Source organism: Rhinopithecus bieti, unplaced genomic scaffold (assembly GCF_001698545.2).
Source record: "Rhinopithecus bieti isolate Rb0 unplaced genomic scaffold, ASM169854v2 scaffold_13617, whole genome shotgun sequence".
NCBI lineage: Eukaryota > Metazoa > Chordata > Mammalia > Primates > Cercopithecidae > Rhinopithecus > Rhinopithecus bieti.
In genome coordinates, this window is record NW_016807714.1 from 2,033,345 (window position 1) to 2,053,207 (window position 19,863).

At 51.7% G+C, this 19,863-nt stretch overlaps 1 protein-coding gene across 22 annotated transcripts; it reads left to right on the forward strand.

Moving 5' to 3' along the window:
* Window positions 1-121: 121 nt before the first annotated feature.
* ZNF7 (zinc finger protein 7) lies at window positions 122-16,881 on the forward strand. Of its 22 annotated transcripts, none has more exons than XM_017883572.1 (6): window positions 146-277; window positions 1,707-1,754; window positions 2,103-2,262; window positions 10,646-10,735; window positions 11,335-11,451; window positions 15,015-16,881. In XM_017883572.1, the coding sequence occupies exons 2-6, from the start codon at window positions 1,752-1,754 to the stop codon at window positions 16,826-16,828; spliced, it is 2,184 nt and encodes a 727-aa protein (XP_017739061.1). In that variant the 5' UTR covers window positions 146-277; window positions 1,707-1,751; the 3' UTR covers window positions 16,829-16,881. The 22 variants fall into 22 exon arrangements, with proteins under 22 accessions (XP_017739072.1, XP_017739061.1, XP_017739067.1 ...); XM_017883578.1 differs by having other exon boundaries at window positions 2,136-2,262; XM_017883575.1 differs by having other exon boundaries at window positions 147-277; window positions 1,707-1,889.
* Window positions 16,882-19,863: the final 2,982 nt, after the last annotated feature.

Here is a 19,863-nt window from a genome sequence, read left to right on the forward strand (position 1 = left end):
CCCGCCCCCCAGGCACCGGCCCCGCCTGTCTGGGCTTCTGGTCCCGCCCAGGCTCTTGGTCCCTCGGGCCCCAGCCTCGTCCCTCCTCGGCTCTGACTCCACCCCTTCCCCGGAGCCTGGGAGGCGGGGCTGAGAACCACAGAGATGGCCGGGCCTCCGAGCCGCCCAGGGCGGCCGGAAGTTTGCGGGGCGAGGCGGGGCGGGGCAGACGCAGGCGGCCAAGGCCCGTTTCCGGCGGCGCCGCGCGTTTGCTAACCTCGGGTGGTCCTTAGGGAGGGTGAGTGGGCGCGGCGGGCGCGGACTCGGGTTGTCCTGGGTGTGAGTGATCGCTGGTCGCTTCCTGCGCCCTCCGGCCTTCGGCACTGGGGTCCCCGCGTCTCCCGGCCTCCAGTCGGGAAAGCGCGGGGGCTTTTTGCGGGGCCCTGAGCGCCTGGCGTGGGAGGTGGTCGAGCACAGCCGCCCTCTCCCGTGGTGGCGCGAGGCGGGCTTCGTTTGGCGGAGTCTCGCACGCAGCTCCCCGCAGACCCCGCTAGTGGCAGCTGCATCACCCGCGGGCCCCGGTGTCAGGGGCTTGAATAAGGCGAGCTCCAGCTGCGGCCTTTTCTCCAGGCCTGGGCCTACTCCCGGGGCCCTGACTCGCCCTCCTGCGAAACCGCCTTCTTCTAGAGCGCTCGCTCTGTTTACTGGCCTGGAAGGCCTAGGATAAGTGACAGTGGAGGAAAGAACGGTGCCTTGGGTGGGGTAGGCTGTTTGTCTTCTCTAAATTCTGGTTGTTATTCCGGGCTTTCCTACTGTCAGGAGCCAGGCGGAGGATCCTCCTCTGGTGGTCACTGCTGCTTGGGTCAGCCACCCTATGCCGGTGACCTGGGGTTTCCACCCACAAACCACTTTCTGGGTTAGAAGCTGCCGTACGAAGACTCTTTTTCCCTTCCGACCTCCTGGGGGAATGCTTGGGCAGGTAGAGGGTCTGGGATCATTGGCTTAATTGAGGTGATGACATCCCTGTGCCTGGTTCCATCCTGGCGACAGGTGAGCTGGAGACTGGAATTTATGTACTTGAGGGCAGGGGTTTCCACGTCCACTCCTGTCTTCCCTACAGTTCGTCATTTTTGCTCTTGCCTGCTCCAACCTCCAGTCGCTCACTGCCTTCCCTTGCTGTCAGGGATTTACCCACACTGGTTCATCCAACCCCATTTCTTCTTGCTCCAGGCCCTTTCGCATGCTATTCCTGCTGCCTGGAGTGCTCTGCCCACCTCCATTACCTTGGCCGAGGTCCCTTTGGAAGTGACCCATTACACTGAGTCAGCGTTCTAGGCTAAGTGGCTTTCATAGTTCCCTGTGCTTCAGCGCTGTTGTGGTTGCAGTGTGCTTATTTGTGTGGTTATTTAACTCTTTCCTCCACCAGACTGCTTCGTGAAGGCAGGATCCCCGTGTCCACTACTGTATCCCCGTTACTCAATGCCTGGCACGTGGCGTCCACTCCTTACAGCTTTGCGGAGTGATTCACACACACACTCTAACGGGGAACAAGAGTTCAGTGGGCCTCCTTCCCTCGAGTGCCGTGCCTGCTTCAGCCCAGCCCCATGTCCCTGCTAGAGAAATCTGGGGCTGGAGGTAAAGGAGCAGAGAGTACAGTACCCCCTTGATTAGCCTGGAAGTTGGGCTTCTGGCACCCTGACCTTTAATCCTTTCATAATTCCCAACAGGTCTCTCGGCCAGAACACGTGGATGCCCACCCACCACTGAGCCTCATGGTAGGAAGCTTGACTGCCTCCTCCTCCTCGCTTGTCCTGTGAAGGCCCACCTCCTGCTCTGCCCACTGGGCCTGGGCTCAGACCCTACCTTGGCCCTTGCTGGGCTTAGGAAGGCCCCCTTCCCCCATCCCCAAGGTAGTGAGCAAAGCCCTGCCGAAACCAGGGCCTAACTGAGGCTCTTGAGGGGGGAGGGTGGTATGACCACAGTGGACTGGGTTCCTGCTCCCCGAGACTACCCCTCCCCAGAATATTAGAGGCAGAGGAGTCCTGCTGAGGTCTCACCTAACCCCATGGTGCGCCTGCCTGAGGCACGTCATGAGACAGTGCCAGAAGGGGGCTGGCACCCAGGGATTCCTGGGGTGCTGGTGTATGTCCTTTCAGGAGGTGGTAACATTTGGCGATGTGGCTGTGCACTTCTCTCGGGAGGAGTGGCAGTGTCTGGACCCTGGCCAGAGGGCCCTCTACAGGGAAGTGATGCTGGAGAACCACAGCAGTGTGGCTGGACTAGGTGAGGCTGCACCTCGGGGCCCTTCCCCTGCGTCATCAGTCAGCACCACCCAGCCAGGCTCCATTGGAGGCCAAACACTCAGACCCTTGTGGGCTCCATAGTGGGCTTGGACTCATGAGTGGTGTGCCCGGCTGGTTCCTAGCTTTGCCCATGTCATGGGGTTCAGCCCCCAGGGAGTGGGTGGGATTCTGGGAGTTAGTAAAGCCTCTTTTCCTAAGCTGTTAAATTGTGAGAAATAGAATCCAAACTTGAAATAGCTTAGACAAGAAAAGAGAAATTATTGGGTGGAAGAATCCAAGGCAAAGGTTGTACAACCAGAGCAAGAGGTGGCGGTGCCCACGCAGCTGCTGTGCAGATGCTGTCATCCCCGTGCCCCTCCTGTCCTGCCGTTAGTCTTCCTCTCTGAACTCCTCCACTGCCACAGGCAGCCACTACGGTGCTCTTTATGTCCGTGTCTGTATTCTCACAAGGTGTGTGCTGTCGTTAGATTGCAACTTGGTGAAGGGGGGTGTGTCTGACTTGGGCCTCACTGGGCCTCTTGCCTGTGACTAAGCTCTCTGCTGCATGGGACCCTGAGAGAGTGCCTGGGCTGGGGGATCAGGAGTGGAATTGATGGGGCATGGTTGGCCAGGAGCTTCTTGGGGTGTTGGACCAGGCCTGCACCCCTCTGTCTTGGCTAGGCTGGCAAAGTCCAGCTTTCTGTTTTGCCAGTCAGATAAGTGTACAGTGGGAGGCTATTGTGGTTTGAATTTGCATTTCTCTGATTTCTGCTGAGCTTGAGCCTATTTTCACACCCTCATTAGTTTGCCAGGTTCTTTGTAAAATATCTGCTCAGGGCATTTGTCTGTGTTCTAGGTCTGCTGTGTTTTACTGCGTTGAAGGTGGTGTTTCTTCATTCTGTCTAAGACGCCTTACGTTGTAAAAACATGTAATTATGTCCCCATCGTTATTTTAAGGAAGGTGGAATGCTACTGACGACGTGCATTTTTTTATCACTTGATTTTACTGTATGCTTTTTAAAGAGCTCTCTTGGACTCATGTAGACCTGGCTTACCCTGTCTCACTGAAATAGAAAGGAAAGACGCATGTCCTGAGGGGACCTTTTTTTTTTCCCCGAGACTGAGTCGTGCCCTGTTGCCTACCCTGGAGTGCAGTGGTGCGATCTCGGCTCACTGCAGCCTCTGCCTCCTGGGTTCAGGTGATTCTCCTGCCTCAGCCTCCTGAGTAGCTGGGACTGCAGGTGCCCGCCACCACACCCGGCTAATTTTTGTATTTTTAGTAGAGACCGTTTCACCATGTTGGTCAGGCTGGTCTTGAACTCCTGACCTTGTGATCCACCCGCCTCGGGCTCCCAAAGTGCTGGGATTACAGGCATGAGCCCCCGCGCCCGGCCAGAGTAAGGGTACTTCTAATGTTTCTTCACAGCTTTTAGTGACCCACTCTCTGGGTTGGTTATCTGTGTCCATACTTTCCACATGATGGCAACCTGTGGGCCCAGCCATCAAGGGGTGCTGCAGCCTTTCGTAAGTGGTGATGGGGTTTTCTTCATCCTGTGAGGTTGGTGCTTGAGCGCTCTTGCTTGGCATATAGCAGCCATCCCTTTTAACAGTCCCATCTGCTGTGCCTGTTCCTCTCTCAGGCCCTGTGTGTACACAGTTGCTGAGTTGCCAGTAACTGGAATTGCACTCATTCCTCCAGCAGCAGTTTGCTTCTCCAGGTTCAAAGGTACAGCTGCTGTTCTTTTTCCATGGCTTCTGTCTATTTTTAACGTTCTGCTGCTGTGCCAAGTCACAGGGTAAACCTTTTGAAGACAGTGTAAAGAGCAGCTGAATTCAGCGTGTGTTGTATGATGGTGCTGGTGACACCTGCAGCAGTGACTGGGCCGCTGAGGCAAGCTCACGTGTGCACAGGCAGTGATGGCGTGTCACACAGCTGCCGCCTGGCGGATGACATCGGTTCCTAGATACGTCCAAGAGATAGGAAAGGGTTTTATAAAAAGACTATCTTAGGGCCGGGCGTAGTGGCTCACTTCTGTAATCCCAGCACTTTGGGAGGCTGCGGCGGGTGGATCACGAGGTCAGGAGATCGAGACCATCCTAGCCAACACAGTGAAACCCCGTCTACTAAAAATACAAAAATTAGCTGGACGTGGTGGCGCGTGCCTGTAATCCCAGCTACTCGGGAGGCTGAGGCGTGAGACTCGCTTGAACCCTGGAGGCAGAGCTTGAAGTGAGCTGAGATCGCACCACTGCACTCCAGCTTGGCGACAAAGTGAGACTCCGTCTAAAAAAAAAAAAAAGAAAAGAAAAAAAAAAAGGACTGTCTTAGAATTTATCAAATAGGATAAATTCCAGGTTAGTTTTGTGTATTATAAATCACTGTTTCAGCCGGACATGGTGTTGCACGCCTGTAGTCCCAGCTACTGGGGAGGGTGAGGAGGGAGAATTGCCTGAGCCTAGGAGGTCAAGGTTGGAGTGAGCTATGATTGTGTCACTGCAGTCCAGCCTAGGCAACAGAGTGAGACCCTGCCAAAAAAAAAAAAAAATCTCTGCTTCTTTCGTGTTTGTTAACTTTGCTAGGTCAGAATTTTTTTTTTTTGAGATGGAGTCTTGCTCTGTCACCCAGGCTGGAGTGCAGTGGCGTGATCTTGGCTCACTGCAAGCTCCGCTGCCTCTTGGGTTCACGCTATTCTCCTGCCTCAGCCTCCCGAGTAGCTGGGACTGCAGGGCGCCACCACGCCCGGCTAATGTTTTTTTTTTTTTTTTTGAGACGGATCTCGCTCTGTCGCCCGTGCTGGAGCAGCTGGCCCGGATCTCAGCTCACTGCAAGCTCCGCCTCCCCAGGGTTACTGCCCATTCTCCTGCCTCAGCCTCCCGATGTACTGGGACTACGGCACCCGCCATCCTCGCCCGGCTAGTTTTTTGAATGTTTTTAGTAGAGACAGGTTCACCGTGTTAGCCCAGGATGGTCTCGAATCCTCCTGACCTCGTGATCGCCTGTCCTCGGCCTCCCAAATGTGCGGATGACAGACTTGAGCCCCGCGCCCGGCCTTGTTGTATTTTAGTAGAGACAGTGTTTCCACTGTGTTATGGCCGACGGTCTCATTTCCTGACCTCGTGATCCGCCGCATCGGGCCTCCAAAGTGGCCTTGAGCATTACAGGCAATGAGCCACCACGCCGGGCCTGCTAGGTCAGATTTTAATGTAATTACTCAGGTTTTGCCTTATGGATTGTCTCTTTGAAGTTTTATTTAAAAGTTCTGTCTGGGCACGGTGACTCATGCCTGTAATACAAGCACTTTGGGAGGCTAAGGCGGGTGGATTGCCTGAACTCAAGAGTTCAAGACCAGCCTGGGTAACACAGTTAAACCCTGTCCCTACTAAAATGCACACAAAAAATTAGCTGGGCATGGCAGTGTGCGCTTGTAATCCCAGCTGCTTGGGAGGCTGAGGCAGCAGACTTGCTTGAACCCGGGAGGCAGAGGTTGCAGTGAGCCGAGATTGTGCCACTCCACTCCAGCCTGGGTGACAGAGCGAGACTCTATCTCCAAGAAAAAAACAAAAGTTCTTCCCTGGCTGGGCGTGGTGTCTCATGCCTGTAATCCCAGCACTTTGGGAGGCCTAGGTGGGCCGATGACCTGAGGTTAGAGTTTGAGACCAGCCTGGCCAACATGGTGACACCCCGTCTCTACTAAAAATACAGAAATTAGCCACGCATGGTGGCAGGCAGTTGTAATCTTGGCTACTCGGGAGGCTGAGGCAGGAGAATTCCTTGAATCTGGGAGGCAGAGGTTCCACTGAGCCAAGATCATACCAGTGCACTCTAGCCTGGGTGACAGAGTGAGACTTGGTCTCAAAAAAAAGTTCTTTCCTCCTCCGAGGTCACTGAGATGGGCTTCATTTCCTCCTGTGAATTTTACGGTTTCTATTTCTCATCCGTATCCCAGCTCCACATTTGTGTTGGGGTTACATAAAAATTCCTGTTTTATTTTGTCCAAACAGTTGTTTTCCCCAACATCATCTATTAAACAGTCTCCTTGGCCAGGCACAGTGGCTCATGCCTGTAATCCCAGCACTTTGAAGTAGGCTGAGTTGGGCAGATCACTTGAGGTCAGGAGTTCGAGACCAGCCGGGCCAACATGGTGAAACTTCATCTCTACTAAAAATACAAAACTTAGCTGGGTGTGGTGGCCCGTGCCTGTAATCCCAGCTACTCAGGATGCTGAGAGAGGAGAATTGCTTGAATCTGGGAGGCTGAGGTTGCAGTGAGCCGAGATCACGCCACTGCACTTCAGTCTGGGCAATAGAGCGAGGCTCTGTCTCAAAAAAAAAAAAAGAAAAAAACATGTGCTTTTCCTGTTGACATGCGGAGCCACCACTTTCATCTATGAAATGGGGTGTTTCTGAACCCTGTTCTCTTCCCTGAATCTCTCTTGTGGGCCAGCTTCCTGCTTTTGTTTTTTTTTTTTTGTTCATTTGTTTTTGGCTTTTTTTCAGATGAAGTCTCACCCTGTTGCCCAGGCTGGAGAGCAGTGGTGTGATCTCGGCTCACTGCAACCTCTGCCTCCCAGGTTCAAGCAATTCTCGTGCCTCGGCCTCCCGAGTAGCTGGGATTACAGGCATGTGCCACCATGCCCAGCCAAGTTTTTGTATTTGTACTAGAGACGGGATTTTGCCATGTTGGCCGGGCTGGTCTGGAACTCCTGACCTCAGGTGATCCGCCCACCTTGGCCTCCCAAAGTGCTGGAATTACTGGCGTGAGCCACCACACCTGGCCAGTTTGGCTTTGTTTTTTATTTTGGGGTGGTTTTTGTTTTTTGCTTTGGTTTTATAGTGTTTCTTAATACTACAAGAATACTAAAAGAATTAAACTCGCCCGTTTAATTCTTTTTTTTCTGGGACGGAGTTTCACTCTTGTTGCCCAGGCTCGAGTGCAATGATGTGATCTCGGCTCACTACAACCTCTGGCTGTTGGGTTCAAGTGATTCTGCCTCAGCCTCCTGAGTAGCTGGGATTACAGGCATGTGCCACTATGCCCGGCTAATTTTTATATTTTTAGTAGAGATGAGGTTTCACCATGTTGGCCAGGCTGGTCTCGAACTTCTAACCTTAGGTGATCTGCCCACCTCGGCCTCCCACAGTGCTGGGATTACAGGCGTGAGCCACCGCGCCCAGCTGCATACAAATTTTAGAATAAGTTGAATTCCTAAAAAATGCCACTGGAATTTTTATTGGGAGTTTTTTGAAACTGTTTTCCGTCAATGTAAAAGTGTTGATTTTTTTGCTTTGTGAATGTATTTTTAGCTGATTATTGCTGTAGTACAAAAATGCTGTTGGTTCTGAAGAATGATCTTACATCTGGCAACTTTGTGGAACTCCCTGGGTAAATGACTGTTGCTTGGTGATTCTGCTGTTTTCCAGCAGGAGGATTCCTGCAAATAAGAGTTTGGCATTTTCCCTCCCAGCCCTCACTCCTCCCATCTCTGCCTTTGCAGTGGCCAGCGCAGTGTTAAACAGGACCCTGTGGGCATGTTGTGTTCCTGATTTTAAAGGGAATGCATCCACATAACCACAGAAATTGACCAAGGAGTTTTGTTTTTTCTTTTTAATTATAAATATTGAATTTCAAGTTCTTTTTCTGCATCATTTGAGATGCATAATTTATTTTCTTTATTAATGCAGGAAATTACATTGCTATATTTTCTTGTATTCCTGAAATAAACCTTACTTAAATCATGATATTTATATATAAATTCTGATACACCTTTGAATTCAGCTAGCTAATATTTTATTTTGGATTTTTGTATTTCTGTTGATAAGTGAAACAGATACATACATACATATATATGAAATTATATATATATGTATATATATATATATTTTTTTTTTTTACGACGGAGTCTTACTCTGTCAGCCAGGCTGGAGTGCAGTGGCGCGATCTCGGCTCACTGCAAGCTCCGCCTCGTGGGTTCACGCCATTCTCCTGCCTCGGCCTCCCAAGTAGCTGGGACTGCAGGCGCCCGCCACCACGTCTGGCTGATTTTTTTGTATTTTTCGTAGAGACAGGGTTTTACTATGTTAGCCAGGATGGTCTCGATCTCCTGACCTCATGATCCGCCAGGCGTGAGCCGCTGTGACCAGCCTATAACTTTCTTTTTGTGTTTTGTCTTTATATGGTTTTGACATGTTTGATAAATGGCATTTGGCATACAAGTAGAACTTGGTGGAACTAATCTATAAAACCATCTGGTCCTTGGGCTTTTGGGGAAGGAAAGTCTTAGATAAGCATTTATGCATTTATATTTCCTTTTTCTTTCTTTTTTTTTTTTTTTGAGACGGAGTCTCGCTCTGTCGCCCAGGCTGGAGTGCAGTGGCCGGATCTCAGCTCACTGCAAGCTCCGCCTCCCGGGTTTACGCCATTCTCCTGCCTCAGCCTCTGGGTAGCTGGGACTACAGGCGCCACCACCTCGCCCGGCTAGTTTTTTGTATTTTTTTTTAGTAGAGACGGGGTTTCACCGGGTTAGCCAGGATGGTCTCGATCTCCTGACCTCGTGATCCGCCTGTCTCGGCCTCCCTTTTTCTTTTTTTTGAGAGTTGGGGTCTTGCTCTGTTGCCCAGCCTAGAGTACAGTGGTGTGATCATAGCTCACTGCAGCCTTGAACTCCTGGGCTCAAGTGATCCTTCCACTTGAATTTCTCTAGTAGCTGGGACTATAGGTGTGCCCCACCATGCCCAGATGTTTTTCCTTTCTTTGTAGAGTTGGGGTCTGTCATGTTGCCAAGGCTAGTCTTAAGCTTCTGGCTTCAAGCAATCCTGCCTCAGCCTTCCAAAATGCTGGGATTATAGGCAAGAGCCACCTTGCCTGGCATTTCCTTATTTCCTTTTTTTTTTAAAACTCTGTTATATTTGTAATTGTTTCTGTTATTCTCTCTGTTTTGGTAGCATCTTCTCACTATGTTGGCCCTGACTGGTTTTGTCATGAGACTGTCATATTCGTGTTTTCAAAGAACTGGCTTTTGGGTTTGCGTTTTTTGGGGGGTTGGGTTGGAGGATGTTTTTATATGTCTTTGTTCTATCTCTCTGAATCCTGCCCCAGATTTATTATTTTCTTCCTCTTTGAGTTTGATGTGTGTGGTATTTGTTTGTTTTACTTTTTTAGTTTTTTGAGACAGAGGTTCGCTCTGTTGCCCAGGCTGGAACACAGTGGCTTACTGCAGCCTGGACTCCCTGGGTTCCAGTGATCCTCCCACCATGTTGGCCAGGCTGGTCTCAAACTCCTGACCTTCAGGTGATCCATCTGCCTTGGCCTCCCAAAGTGCTGGAGTTACAGGTGTGAGCCACCACACCTGGCCATTCTCAACTTCTTGAACTTATTATTTACCTCATTTGTGTTTTAAAATACTCATTTCAGGCCGGGCGCGGTGGCTCAAGCCTGTAATCCCAGCACTTTGGGAGGCCGAGACAGGCGGATCACGAGGTCAGCAGATCGAGACCATCCTGGCTAACCCGGGGAAACCCCGTCTCTACTAAAATACAAAAAACTAGCCGGGCGAGGTGGCGGGCGCCTGTAGTCCCAGCTGCTCCGGAGGCTGAGGCAGGAGAATGGCGTGAACCCGGGAGGCGGAGCTTGCAGTGAGCTGAGATCCGGCCACTGCACTCCAGCCCGGGTGACAGAGCAAGACTCCGTCTCAAAAAATAAATAAATAAATAAATAAAATAAAATACTGATTTCTAGTAAGTGTATCTAAAAGTATAAAATTTTTCTGGGCATAGTGGCATAGGCCTATTATCTCAGCTACTTAGGAGGCTGAGGCAGAAGGATTGAGCCGAGGAGTTTGAGGCTAGCCTGGGCAACATAGCGAGACCACATGTCTACAAAGAATTTAAAAATTAGCTGGGTGTGGTGTCACCCACCTGTAGTCCTAGCTACTCGGTAGGTTGAGGCGGGAGGACTGGTCTAGGGTATAGTGAGCTCTGATGGTGCTACTGCACTCCAGCCTGTGTGACAGAGCAAGACCATGTTTCTAAATCACATTTTATCTTTACATGCTGCTTGGGCTGCTTCCTATAAATTCTGACTCATAATAAATATGGTTGCCACTTAGTAATTTATTATGTAGTTTCCAAGTAGCTAATTGCATCTAAGCAACATTTTGTAGTCAATTTCATACTGAACTGCATTTGCCTGGGTGCATGTTCTGTGGTGCTGTACTTTCCTGTGTCTGTGACTCAGTGTGTGGCTTGACCCAAGGGCGTTTCTTTGTTCCACATGTACTTGGAGAGAATATGCATTTTCTGTTGAGTGTGGAGTCCTGCCTGCATCTGGGGGCTTGAGCTTATTGGCTATAGGCCTTTGGAATCTCTGCCTGCCTCTTTCCTTCCAGTTGGGGGAACCCTGAAGGAAGCTTCCAACCAGAGGCCTTGGCTGGCCCATGGATCACCTGCTCATCTCTGTACTGACCGGCACAAAGAGGGTACGGGGGCAGGTGGCCCCAAGAAGGCAGGGTGCCAGGTGGGCCCCCACAGGTCTCTGCCACCCAGTCTACGGAGAGGGAGGCAGGCCCTGAGGCATCCTTTGTGCAGGGACTTGAGGCTGGAAGGCCACTGGCTGAAGATTGGACCTTGGAGCTTTCAGATGCAAAATTTGCTCGTTTGTGTCCATTTGTCATTGTTTGTCATCTTACTTTGTAACCACCCTGGCCTCTTGGAGCATCTCTGCTCTGTGAACCGAGGGACAGGCCCGGCTCTGTTGAGTGAAACTTGGGCTTCTTCTCTCTCCTAAGTTCCAGGGGTAGAGGCGGACTGTCCTTTGCAGACTGGTGACAGGGTCACCTGGAGATTGTGGGAGTCAGGTATCCCTTGCTGTCTAGCCACAGGAGCTGGACAGATCTGGACAGAAAGGGCTTCTGTGTCCCCAGATTTTCACCACCCTTCACACCTCTCTCTCCCTGCAGGGGCTCTGCCTGTGCCTTGTAGCCCCCCTGCCCCTTTACATTTGGAAACTGGGGAAGGCTTAACCCTGTGCTGCACACTCCCTGTCATGCTGACACTGTCTTCTCTGCTGCACACACAGCAGGATTCCTAGTTTTCAAGCCTGAGCTGATCTCCCGGCTGGAGCAGGGAGAGGAGCCATGGGTCCTTGACCTGCAGGGAGCAGAGGGGACAGAGGCACCAAGGACCTCCAAGACAGGTAAGACTTAGACCCCGTCACAGAGAAGCCCTGGGGTGAGGAGAAACTGCAGGAGGGGCCTCACAACTGGGCAGCTGTGGGTGAGTCACGGGGGTTACGCTGGGATCCCTGGGAATGCCACTGGGGAAGCAGCATCCAGCACGTAGAAGGGAGCATAGACCCGTTGTGGGGCTGCCTTGGGAGACGCCAAACTGAAGAAGAGTCAAGACACAAAAACCCATGCATTTCCGCAAAAACAGAGCTTGTTTTGAAATCATGTCACATTTTGTTCTATTTCTAATTTTACTCATACTTTTGTTAAGCAAAGATACAAACCTATGGATCCAAGTGAAGGGTTAAGTTTGGCATTCAGTAACCTCTCCTTAGGTAAGCATATTCGCTGAGGCAGCTCCCTTCAGGCCTTCTCAGGCTCCAGGAGTGCCTTACTTTCCTGTGGCTGCCGTAACAATGAACCACAAACTAGGAAGCTTAAAACAACAGAAATTTATTGTCTCACAGCCGTGGAGGCTGGAAATCTGAAATCGAGGGGTCAGCAGGGTTGTGCTCCCTGTGAAGGCTTTAGAAAGGATCCTGTCCTGCCTATCCAGGCAGCTGGTGGTTTTCTGGCAGTCCTTGGGTTCCTTGGCTTGTGGACGCATCCCTCACTCTGATCTCTGACTCCTTCACACGGCTGCCTCTCCCTGCGTGTCTGCGATCATGTGGCCATCTCCTTAGAAGGACACCAGTCATGTTGGGTTAGGGGCCACCCCAGTGACCTCATGGTGACTAATTACATCTGCAACGACCGTGTTTCCAAACAAGGTCACATTCTGAGGTGCTTCAAGTTAGGACTTCAGCCTATCTTGGGGTCCTCAGCCCGAACCAGGGCACCCGCTGCCTCCAGCATGAGCTCCTGCTGGGCAGGCGCCTGGCCTGGTGCTCTGCTTCCCTGCTTTGCTGGTGTGCCACCCACATGACAAGGGAGATGGGTCTGCGTGCATCTCAACTGCAGAAAGGGAGCCCCTCCCTCCCCCTTCCCAGTTGCTGCTTTCACTCCTGCACATGGCAGGACCAGTCCCCACAGAGGCCACCGGCTTGGAGGGGCCTCGGGAAGCAAGTTGGACAGTCCAAAGTTGTGAAAAGCAGGGCATGTGGGGCCAGGTGCGGTGGCTCACACCTGTCATCCCAGCACTGTGGGAGGCTGAGGCGGGCAGATCATGAGGTCAGGAGATGGAGACCATCCTGGCTAACACAGGGAAACCCCGTCTCTACTAAAAATACAAAAAATAAGTTGGGCGGTGGCGGCGCCTGTAGTCCCAGCTACTTGGGAGGCTGAGGCAGGAGAATGGCGTGACCCCGGGAGGCGGAGTTGGCAGTGAGCCAAGATCGTGCTACTGCACTCCAGCCTGGGCGACAGAGCCAGACTCCGTCTAAAAAGAAAAAGTACAGGCTGTGATCTTCCTTCCATTCATATGACCCTAGGCAGCTTCAAAGGACAAGGAGGGTGTCTGAGCCTCTTTACACCCTGGGGTCCTTCAGCCACCCAGGAAGGCTGCATGTGGGAACAGTGGTCAGGAACCCTGGCCTCACTGGCTCTGCCGGCTACTCCCATGTTATCCTTTCTGCTCAGCCTCCCTGAGAAGGAGGTTCAGCTATAAGGTAGCCCAGTTAAAATCGAGCCGCCCATTAAAATATTTCCAACACGGACAGGAGAGTTTAAAGAGGGTGCTGTGGCAGAAAAGCCAGCTCCAGTTGGCAGAATTAGTTTAGTGGTTACATGTAGCAGGTGGTCCTTACTGTGATAAAGCATCAACCAAAAATATAATCCCACAGTAGGTGAGAGCTGCTGTTGATTTACCCAGCACTTGCTTGCAGATCCGAGAGTCCAGGGCAGGGATGTGGCCTCTTAGATAAAACAAGCAGCAGCGCAAAACCAGAATAAGGTGGAAATGCCCAGATATGTTACTTGTCTCCAGCTGGTACAGTCAGCATCAGATACTAAAGGATATTGGCCCAGAGCAGTGGGTGAGGGGCCAGGTCCCAGCTGTGCACCCCCACGCTCTTGACCACCACGCCCCCTGGTGGGTGGTTCCTGGCACCCACCAACAAAGCCTTGCTGTCAACCTGGCCCTGCTCTCTCTGCCACTGCTTTATCCTTTTTGAGATGGAGTCTCTGTTGCCCAGGCTGGAGTGCCGTGGCATGATCTTGGCTCACTGCAACGTCTGCCTCCCAAATTCAAGTGATTCTTGTGCCTCAGCCTCTCAAGTAGCTGGAATTACAGGCATGAGCCACCGTGCCTGGCCACCCTGCTCTCTTATCTTCACAGCAGGGGAAGGCTCGGGAGGAGTGCCAAGCGAGCCCTGTTGAAGGACAGGCATTCTGAGGTGGTGTGGTTGTGCAGGGAAAGAAGCACATGAGGACCAGGCCTAGGGATGCCTCCTGTCCTCACAGCCCTTGAGCGTCCCTGCTGCATAGTGAAGCTGAAACGGCTGCCTGCTGTGACTCTCCAGGACTGACAGGAAGACCTTTAGAGGTCCCTGGAAGCCGGAGACTCACCACTGATGATTAGGAGTGGGCAGGAACCGAAGCTTGAAGCCCTGTAACTGGGCGGTGCATTCATGTGGGGTAGACTTGGGCTGGCGATAGCTGTGGCCACGTGGTCGTGGGTGTGAACATGATTGTGTGGTGGTGGGGACCGTGGTTGTGATGACCATAGCCATGTGTTTTGGTTGCGTCCTGTCAGGGTTGTGATCACGGGACATCAGGGAGATGTCTGACCTCAGTAGAGGTGCTCTCTAGGGTTACAGAGTAGGACAGAAGCCTGTGCTTACTTGGAGAGTCCAGAAAGAGCGCAGATGTCTGGAAGGCCTCCTGGGGGCCTCCAGAAAGTTGCAGCCCCAGGGAAGAAGTCAGTGTGGTCTTGGGAGGTGACCACGCACAGCCCAGGGAGAAGCAGGGGAGGCGGCCAGGTGTGAATTGGCAGTAGCAGCCAGGAGGCAGCTGAGGGGGCTGGGTCCTGCTCAGAGAAGCCCACTGCAGGGAGTAGCCATGAACGGCCTAGGTGCCCAGTGCTTTTCTGAGCTCACCAAGTTAAGTCCCTTGGCAGCTCTTCCAGCCCCATTTTCCTCGTCACAATCCATGCCCTCCATTCAGAACTCCATTCAGAACTCAGACCCTGTACTGTTTCCTCACCAGCTGGGATGCTGGAGCCCCTGACCCCGCAGCCCATGGTAGCTACCCACCCTTCCGGTCTCACTTTGTCTTCTTTGCCTCTGTATGGACTTTGCCCCACACCAGTGCCCTGTAGGATGGATCTCTCTGCTCACAGACCCCAGCCCCGCTGTAGGCCGTGTTGCTCTCAGCACTCTGCCCAGTGCATAATGAACACTTCGTTGCTATTGAATGAGTGAACAAAGTAAAAAGCATGAAATGAGATCTGAGAACTGCCAAAGGCTCTACCTTCTCTTGCACGCTTCCACCTGGGGCCTCGCAGGGCTCAGTGCAGCCGTCCTGGGAGCCTTGTAGTCTTGTCATTTCTCTGAGCACAAGGCCTAAGGAACATCTTTGTTCCTGTTTATTTCAGATTCTACGATTAGGACTGAAAATGAGCAGTCCTGTGAGGACATGGACATCCTAAAATCGGAATCCTATGGGACAGTCATCAGAATCTCCCCACAGGACTTTCCTCAGAATCCTGGCTTTGGAGACGTTTCTGATTCTGAGGTCTGGTTAGACAGTCATTTGGGCAGTCCTGGGCTGAGAGAGATAGGCTCTACCTTCCAGAATAACTGTTTCAATGAGGAGACTGTGGTTCCCAAGACCTTCATCAAGGACGCTGCCCAGGGATGTAAGGAGCTGGGAAGCAGCATCCTGGATTGTCAGCCTCTTGAAAGTCAGAGAGAGAGTGCAGAAGGGACGTCCCAGAGATGCGAGGGGTGTGGCAAAGGCTTCAGAGCCACTTCAGACATTGCTCTGCACTGGGAAATTAATACACAGAAAATTAGCAGATGTCAAGAATGCCAAAAAAAGTTATCTGACTGCTTGCAGGGGAAACATCCAAATAACTGTCATGGAGAGAAGCCGTACGAATGTGCAGAGTGTGGGAAAGTCTTCAGGCTCTGCTCGCAGCTTAATCAGCATCAGAGAATCCACACAGGAGAGAAACCCTTTAAATGCACTGAGTGTGGAAAAGCCTTCCGCCTGAGCTCAAAACTTATTCAGCATCAAAGAATTCACACTGGGGAGAAGCCCTACAGATGTGAGGAATGTGGAAAAGCCTTTGGTCAGAGCTCAAGCCTCATCCATCATCAGAGAATCCACACAGGAGAGAGGCCCTATGGTTGTCGTGAATGTGGGAAAGCCTTCAGTCAGCAGTCGCAGCTGGTCAGACACCAGAGAACTCACACTGGGGAGAGGCCCTACCCTTGCAAGGAGTGTGGGAAGGCCTTCAGCCAGAGCTCCACCCTAGCCCAGCATCAAAGGATGCACACTGGGGAGAAGGCTCAAATTCTAAGAGCCTCAGACAGTCCAAGCCTTGCTGCACATCAGAGAATTCATGCTGTAGAGAAACCATTTAAGTGTGATGAGTGTGGGAAAGCTTTTAGGTGGATCTCTCGCCTGAGTCAGCATCAGCTGATTCACACTGGAGAGAAGCCTTATAAATGCAACAAGTGTACGAAAGCCTTTGGTTGTAGTTCACGACTTATTCGCCATCAGAGAACTCACACTGGAGAAAAACCATTTAAATGTGATGAGTGTGGCAAAGGCTTTGTTCAGGGCTCACACCTTATTCAGCATCAGCGAATCCACACTGGAGAGAAACCCTATGTGTGTAATGACTGTGGAAAAGCCTTCAGTCAGAGTTCCAGCCTTATTTACCATCAGAGAATCCATAAAGGAGAGAAGCCCTATGAATGCCTCCAGTGCGGAAAAGCCTTCAGCATGAGCACACAGCTTACAATACATCAAAGGGTTCACACTGGAGAGAGGCCCTATAAATGTAACGAGTGTGGGAAAGCCTTCAGTCAAAACTCAACCCTTTTCCAGCACCAGATAATTCATGCAGGAGTGAAGCCCTATGAGTGCAGTGAATGTGGAAAAGCCTTCAGCCGGAGCTCGTATCTTATTGAACACCAGAGAATACATACTAGGGCCCAGTGGTTTTACGAGTATGGGAATGCCCTGGAAGGGTCCACCTTTGTGAGCCGTAAAAAGGTAAATACTATAAAGAAACTGCATCAGTGTGAAGACTGTGAGAAAATATTTAGGTGGCGTTCACACCTAATTATACACCAGAGAATTCACACTGGGGAGAAGCCTTATAAATGCAATGACTGTGGCAAAGCTTTTAATCGGAGCTCACGGCTTACCCAGCATCAAAAAATTCACACGGGATAAACCACTTACGTATAAATGTGTATATATGTGAATAAACCTACAGCCTTAACTTACTTATTTTATATGGGATCATTTATACTGACAAACATGTAGAATGTTGGTAAAGATTCAGAATTACTCTCAAAAAAATCCAACATAAGGCCGGGCGTGGTGGTTCACGCCTGTCATCCCAGCACTTTGGGAGGCCGAGGTGGGTGGATCACGAGGTCAGGAGATCAAGACCATCCTGGCTAACACAGTGAAACCCCGTCTCTACTAAAATTTAGCTGGGTGTGGTGGCGGGCACCTGTGTTCCCAGCTACTCGGGAGGCTGAGGCAGGAGAATGGCATCAACCCTGGAGGCAGAGCTTGCAGTGAGCTGAGATTGTGCCACTGCGCTTCAGCCTAGGCAACAGAGCGAGACTCCGTCTCAAAAAAAAAAATCCAACTTCATATAAAATGCATGTTAATTTGCTGAAATGTTTGACCTTAACCTGTTCAATAAAGCCTGTATCCCTCACACCCAGGGTGCAGTCTGCAGTTTGAGTTCACAGGTCCCTGTGAAGGAGGAAGCAGCACAAGGAAGGCTCTACAAACACTGCTAGACTTAGTAGGTTAAAATAATTTACCTCAACTGTTTCCCCTTAAGGATCAATGGCTTGGCTGGGCGCGGTGGCTCAAGCCTGTAATCCCAGCACTTTGGGAGGCCGAGACGGGCGGATCACGAGGTCAGGAGATCGAGACCATCCTGGCTAACATGGTGAAACCCCGTCTCTACTAAAAAATACAAAATCTAGCCGGGCGAGGTGGTGGGCGCCTGTAGTCCCAGCTACTCGGGAGGCTGAGGCAGGAGAATGGCGTAAACACGGGAGGCGGAGCTTGCAGTGAGCTGAGATCCGGCCACTGCACTTCAGCCTGGGCGACAAAGCAAGACTCCGTCTCAAAAAAACAAAAAACAAAAACAATGGCTCACACTGGCTTCAACAATAAGGAAATGCATTAGCTCATGTTGGAGGAGGTCCAGGAGTGCCTAGAATTCCAACTTCACATTAGATCCTTATCTTAGAACTTAACCCAGCCACCCAGGACCAAACGGCCCAGCCCTATCCCCTTCTTCAGAGAGGCAGGCTGGGCTAGCAGGTACACACCATCACTGCTGGTGCGGTTGGCATTCATGGAGCACATACCAGTGCCAGGCACAGAAGCAAGGTGTCACAGCACGGGTTCTGAGGTCACACTTGTGCCCCAGGGGCTTGCTGTGTGACCCAGGACATCATTGCCCTCCCTGAAACTCGGAGCCTTATTTGCGTATCTGAAAACATGCACTGTGAGAGGGCACTGAGAGGAAACAATGTAGAACATGTCTCACCGTGCCTGTCAGAGAACGAGCACTCAAGTGAATGCTAGTACACCCACCCCTGTCCATGCCAGTGTCTCCAGCACACCCATGTGTGCACAGACCCTCAGGCTGATGACTATCTTGTACCGGCGCAGTTGCCCCACTTTTTTTGCGGGGGGGAGGGCAGAATGTGGTAAGGAGGAAATACAGTGGAGAAAAAGAAAAAATGGGCCAGGCATGGTGACTCACACCTGTAATCCCAGCACTTTGGGAGGCCAAGGTGGGTGGATCACGAGGTCAGGAGATCGAGACCATCCTGGCTAACACGGTCAAACCCCATCTCTACTAAAAATACAAAAAAATTAGCCGGGTGCGGTGGCGGGCGCCTGTAGTCCCAGCTACTCAGGAGGCTGAGGCAGGAGAATGGCGTGAACCTGGGAGGCGGAGCTTGCAGTGAGCCGAGATCGCGCCACCGCACTCCAGCCTGGGTGACAGAGTGAGACTCCATCTCAAAAAATAAAAAGACGAAAAGGGGATGGAAAGAAGTGGTTGGGAAACATGGGGAGAAGAACCTGAGGAGAAGGGGTGAGGAGAGGGAGTGGGGAAAAAAGATGGTGGGAAGAAAAGATGTTCGATGGCCGGGCGCGGTTGCTCAAGCCTGTAATCCCAGTACTTTGGGAGGCTGAGACGGGTGGATCACGAGGTCAGGNATCTCAAAAAATAAAAGACGAAAAGGGGATGGAAAGAAGTGGTTGGGAAACATGGGGAGAAGAACCTGAGGAGAAGGGGTGAGGAGAGGGAGTGGGGAAAAAAGATGGTGGGAAGAAAAGATGTTCGATGGCCGGGCGCGGTTGCTCAAGCCTGTAATCCCAGTACTTTGGGAGGCTGAGACGGGTGGATCACGAGGTCAGGAGATCGAGACCATCCTGGCTAACCCGGTGAAACCCCGTCTCTACTAAAATACAAAAACTAGCCGGGCAAGGTGGCGGGCACCTGTAGTCCCAGCTACTCGGGAGGCTGAGGCAGAAGAATGGCGTAAACCCGGGAGGCGGAGCTTGCAGTGAGCTGAGATCCGGCCACTGCACTCCAGCCTGGGCGACAGAGCGAGACTCCGTCTCAAAAAAAAAAAAAAAAAAGATGTTCGAGTGAAGAACTTGGGGTGAGGGAGTGGGGAAGGAAGAAGGTGGCAGAGTGGGGAAGGAGGACTCGGGAGAACTTGGGGAGAGGAAGTGGGGGAAAACGATGGTAGGGAAAAGAACTTTAGCTGCAGTAGGGGCAGACCAGCAGACCGTAGGGCAAAAGGACAGATGGGAGGAGAAGCAGGATCAGGGAGGAGAACCCCAGTTGCTCCACTTTACAGGTCTGGATGTAATTTATGCTGTGGGACAGCTTTCCTTAAAACTCAGCCTGAAACAAAAACTGCCAAGAACTGAGGGGCTGAGATTTTATTCTTTGTAGAAGCTCACGAGAAATCCTGTAGCTGCTCCATCTAGGAGGGGACGGCAGGCAGATTACTCACCGCGGTTGTCAGGGCCCTATCAGTTACCTTTGTCCACCATTCCCATGACGCAGAGGCCCAGCAGGTGCAGGCACAGCTGAGAAATCTGGAGGTGAGGAGTGAGCCTGCTCTGTTGGGAGCTGGGGGGCCATTACCTTACCCTTCAGGTTTTCTGCTGCCAACACAACCTTGAGAAGTGACCCAGGTGGAGCATGGTGG

Coding starts and splice junctions, on each gene's coding strand:
- ZNF7 (XM_017883568.1), top strand. CDS start 994: ATGACATCCCTGTGCCTGGTTCCATCCTGGCGACAG. Junction 1,030..1,706: donor TGGTTCCATCCTGGCGACAG/GTGAGCTGGAGA, acceptor AATTCCCAACAG/GTCTCTCGGCCAGAACACGT. Junction 10,736..11,334: donor TACTGACCGGCACAAAGAGG/GTACGGGGGCAG, acceptor CTGCACACACAG/CAGGATTCCTAGTTTTCAAG.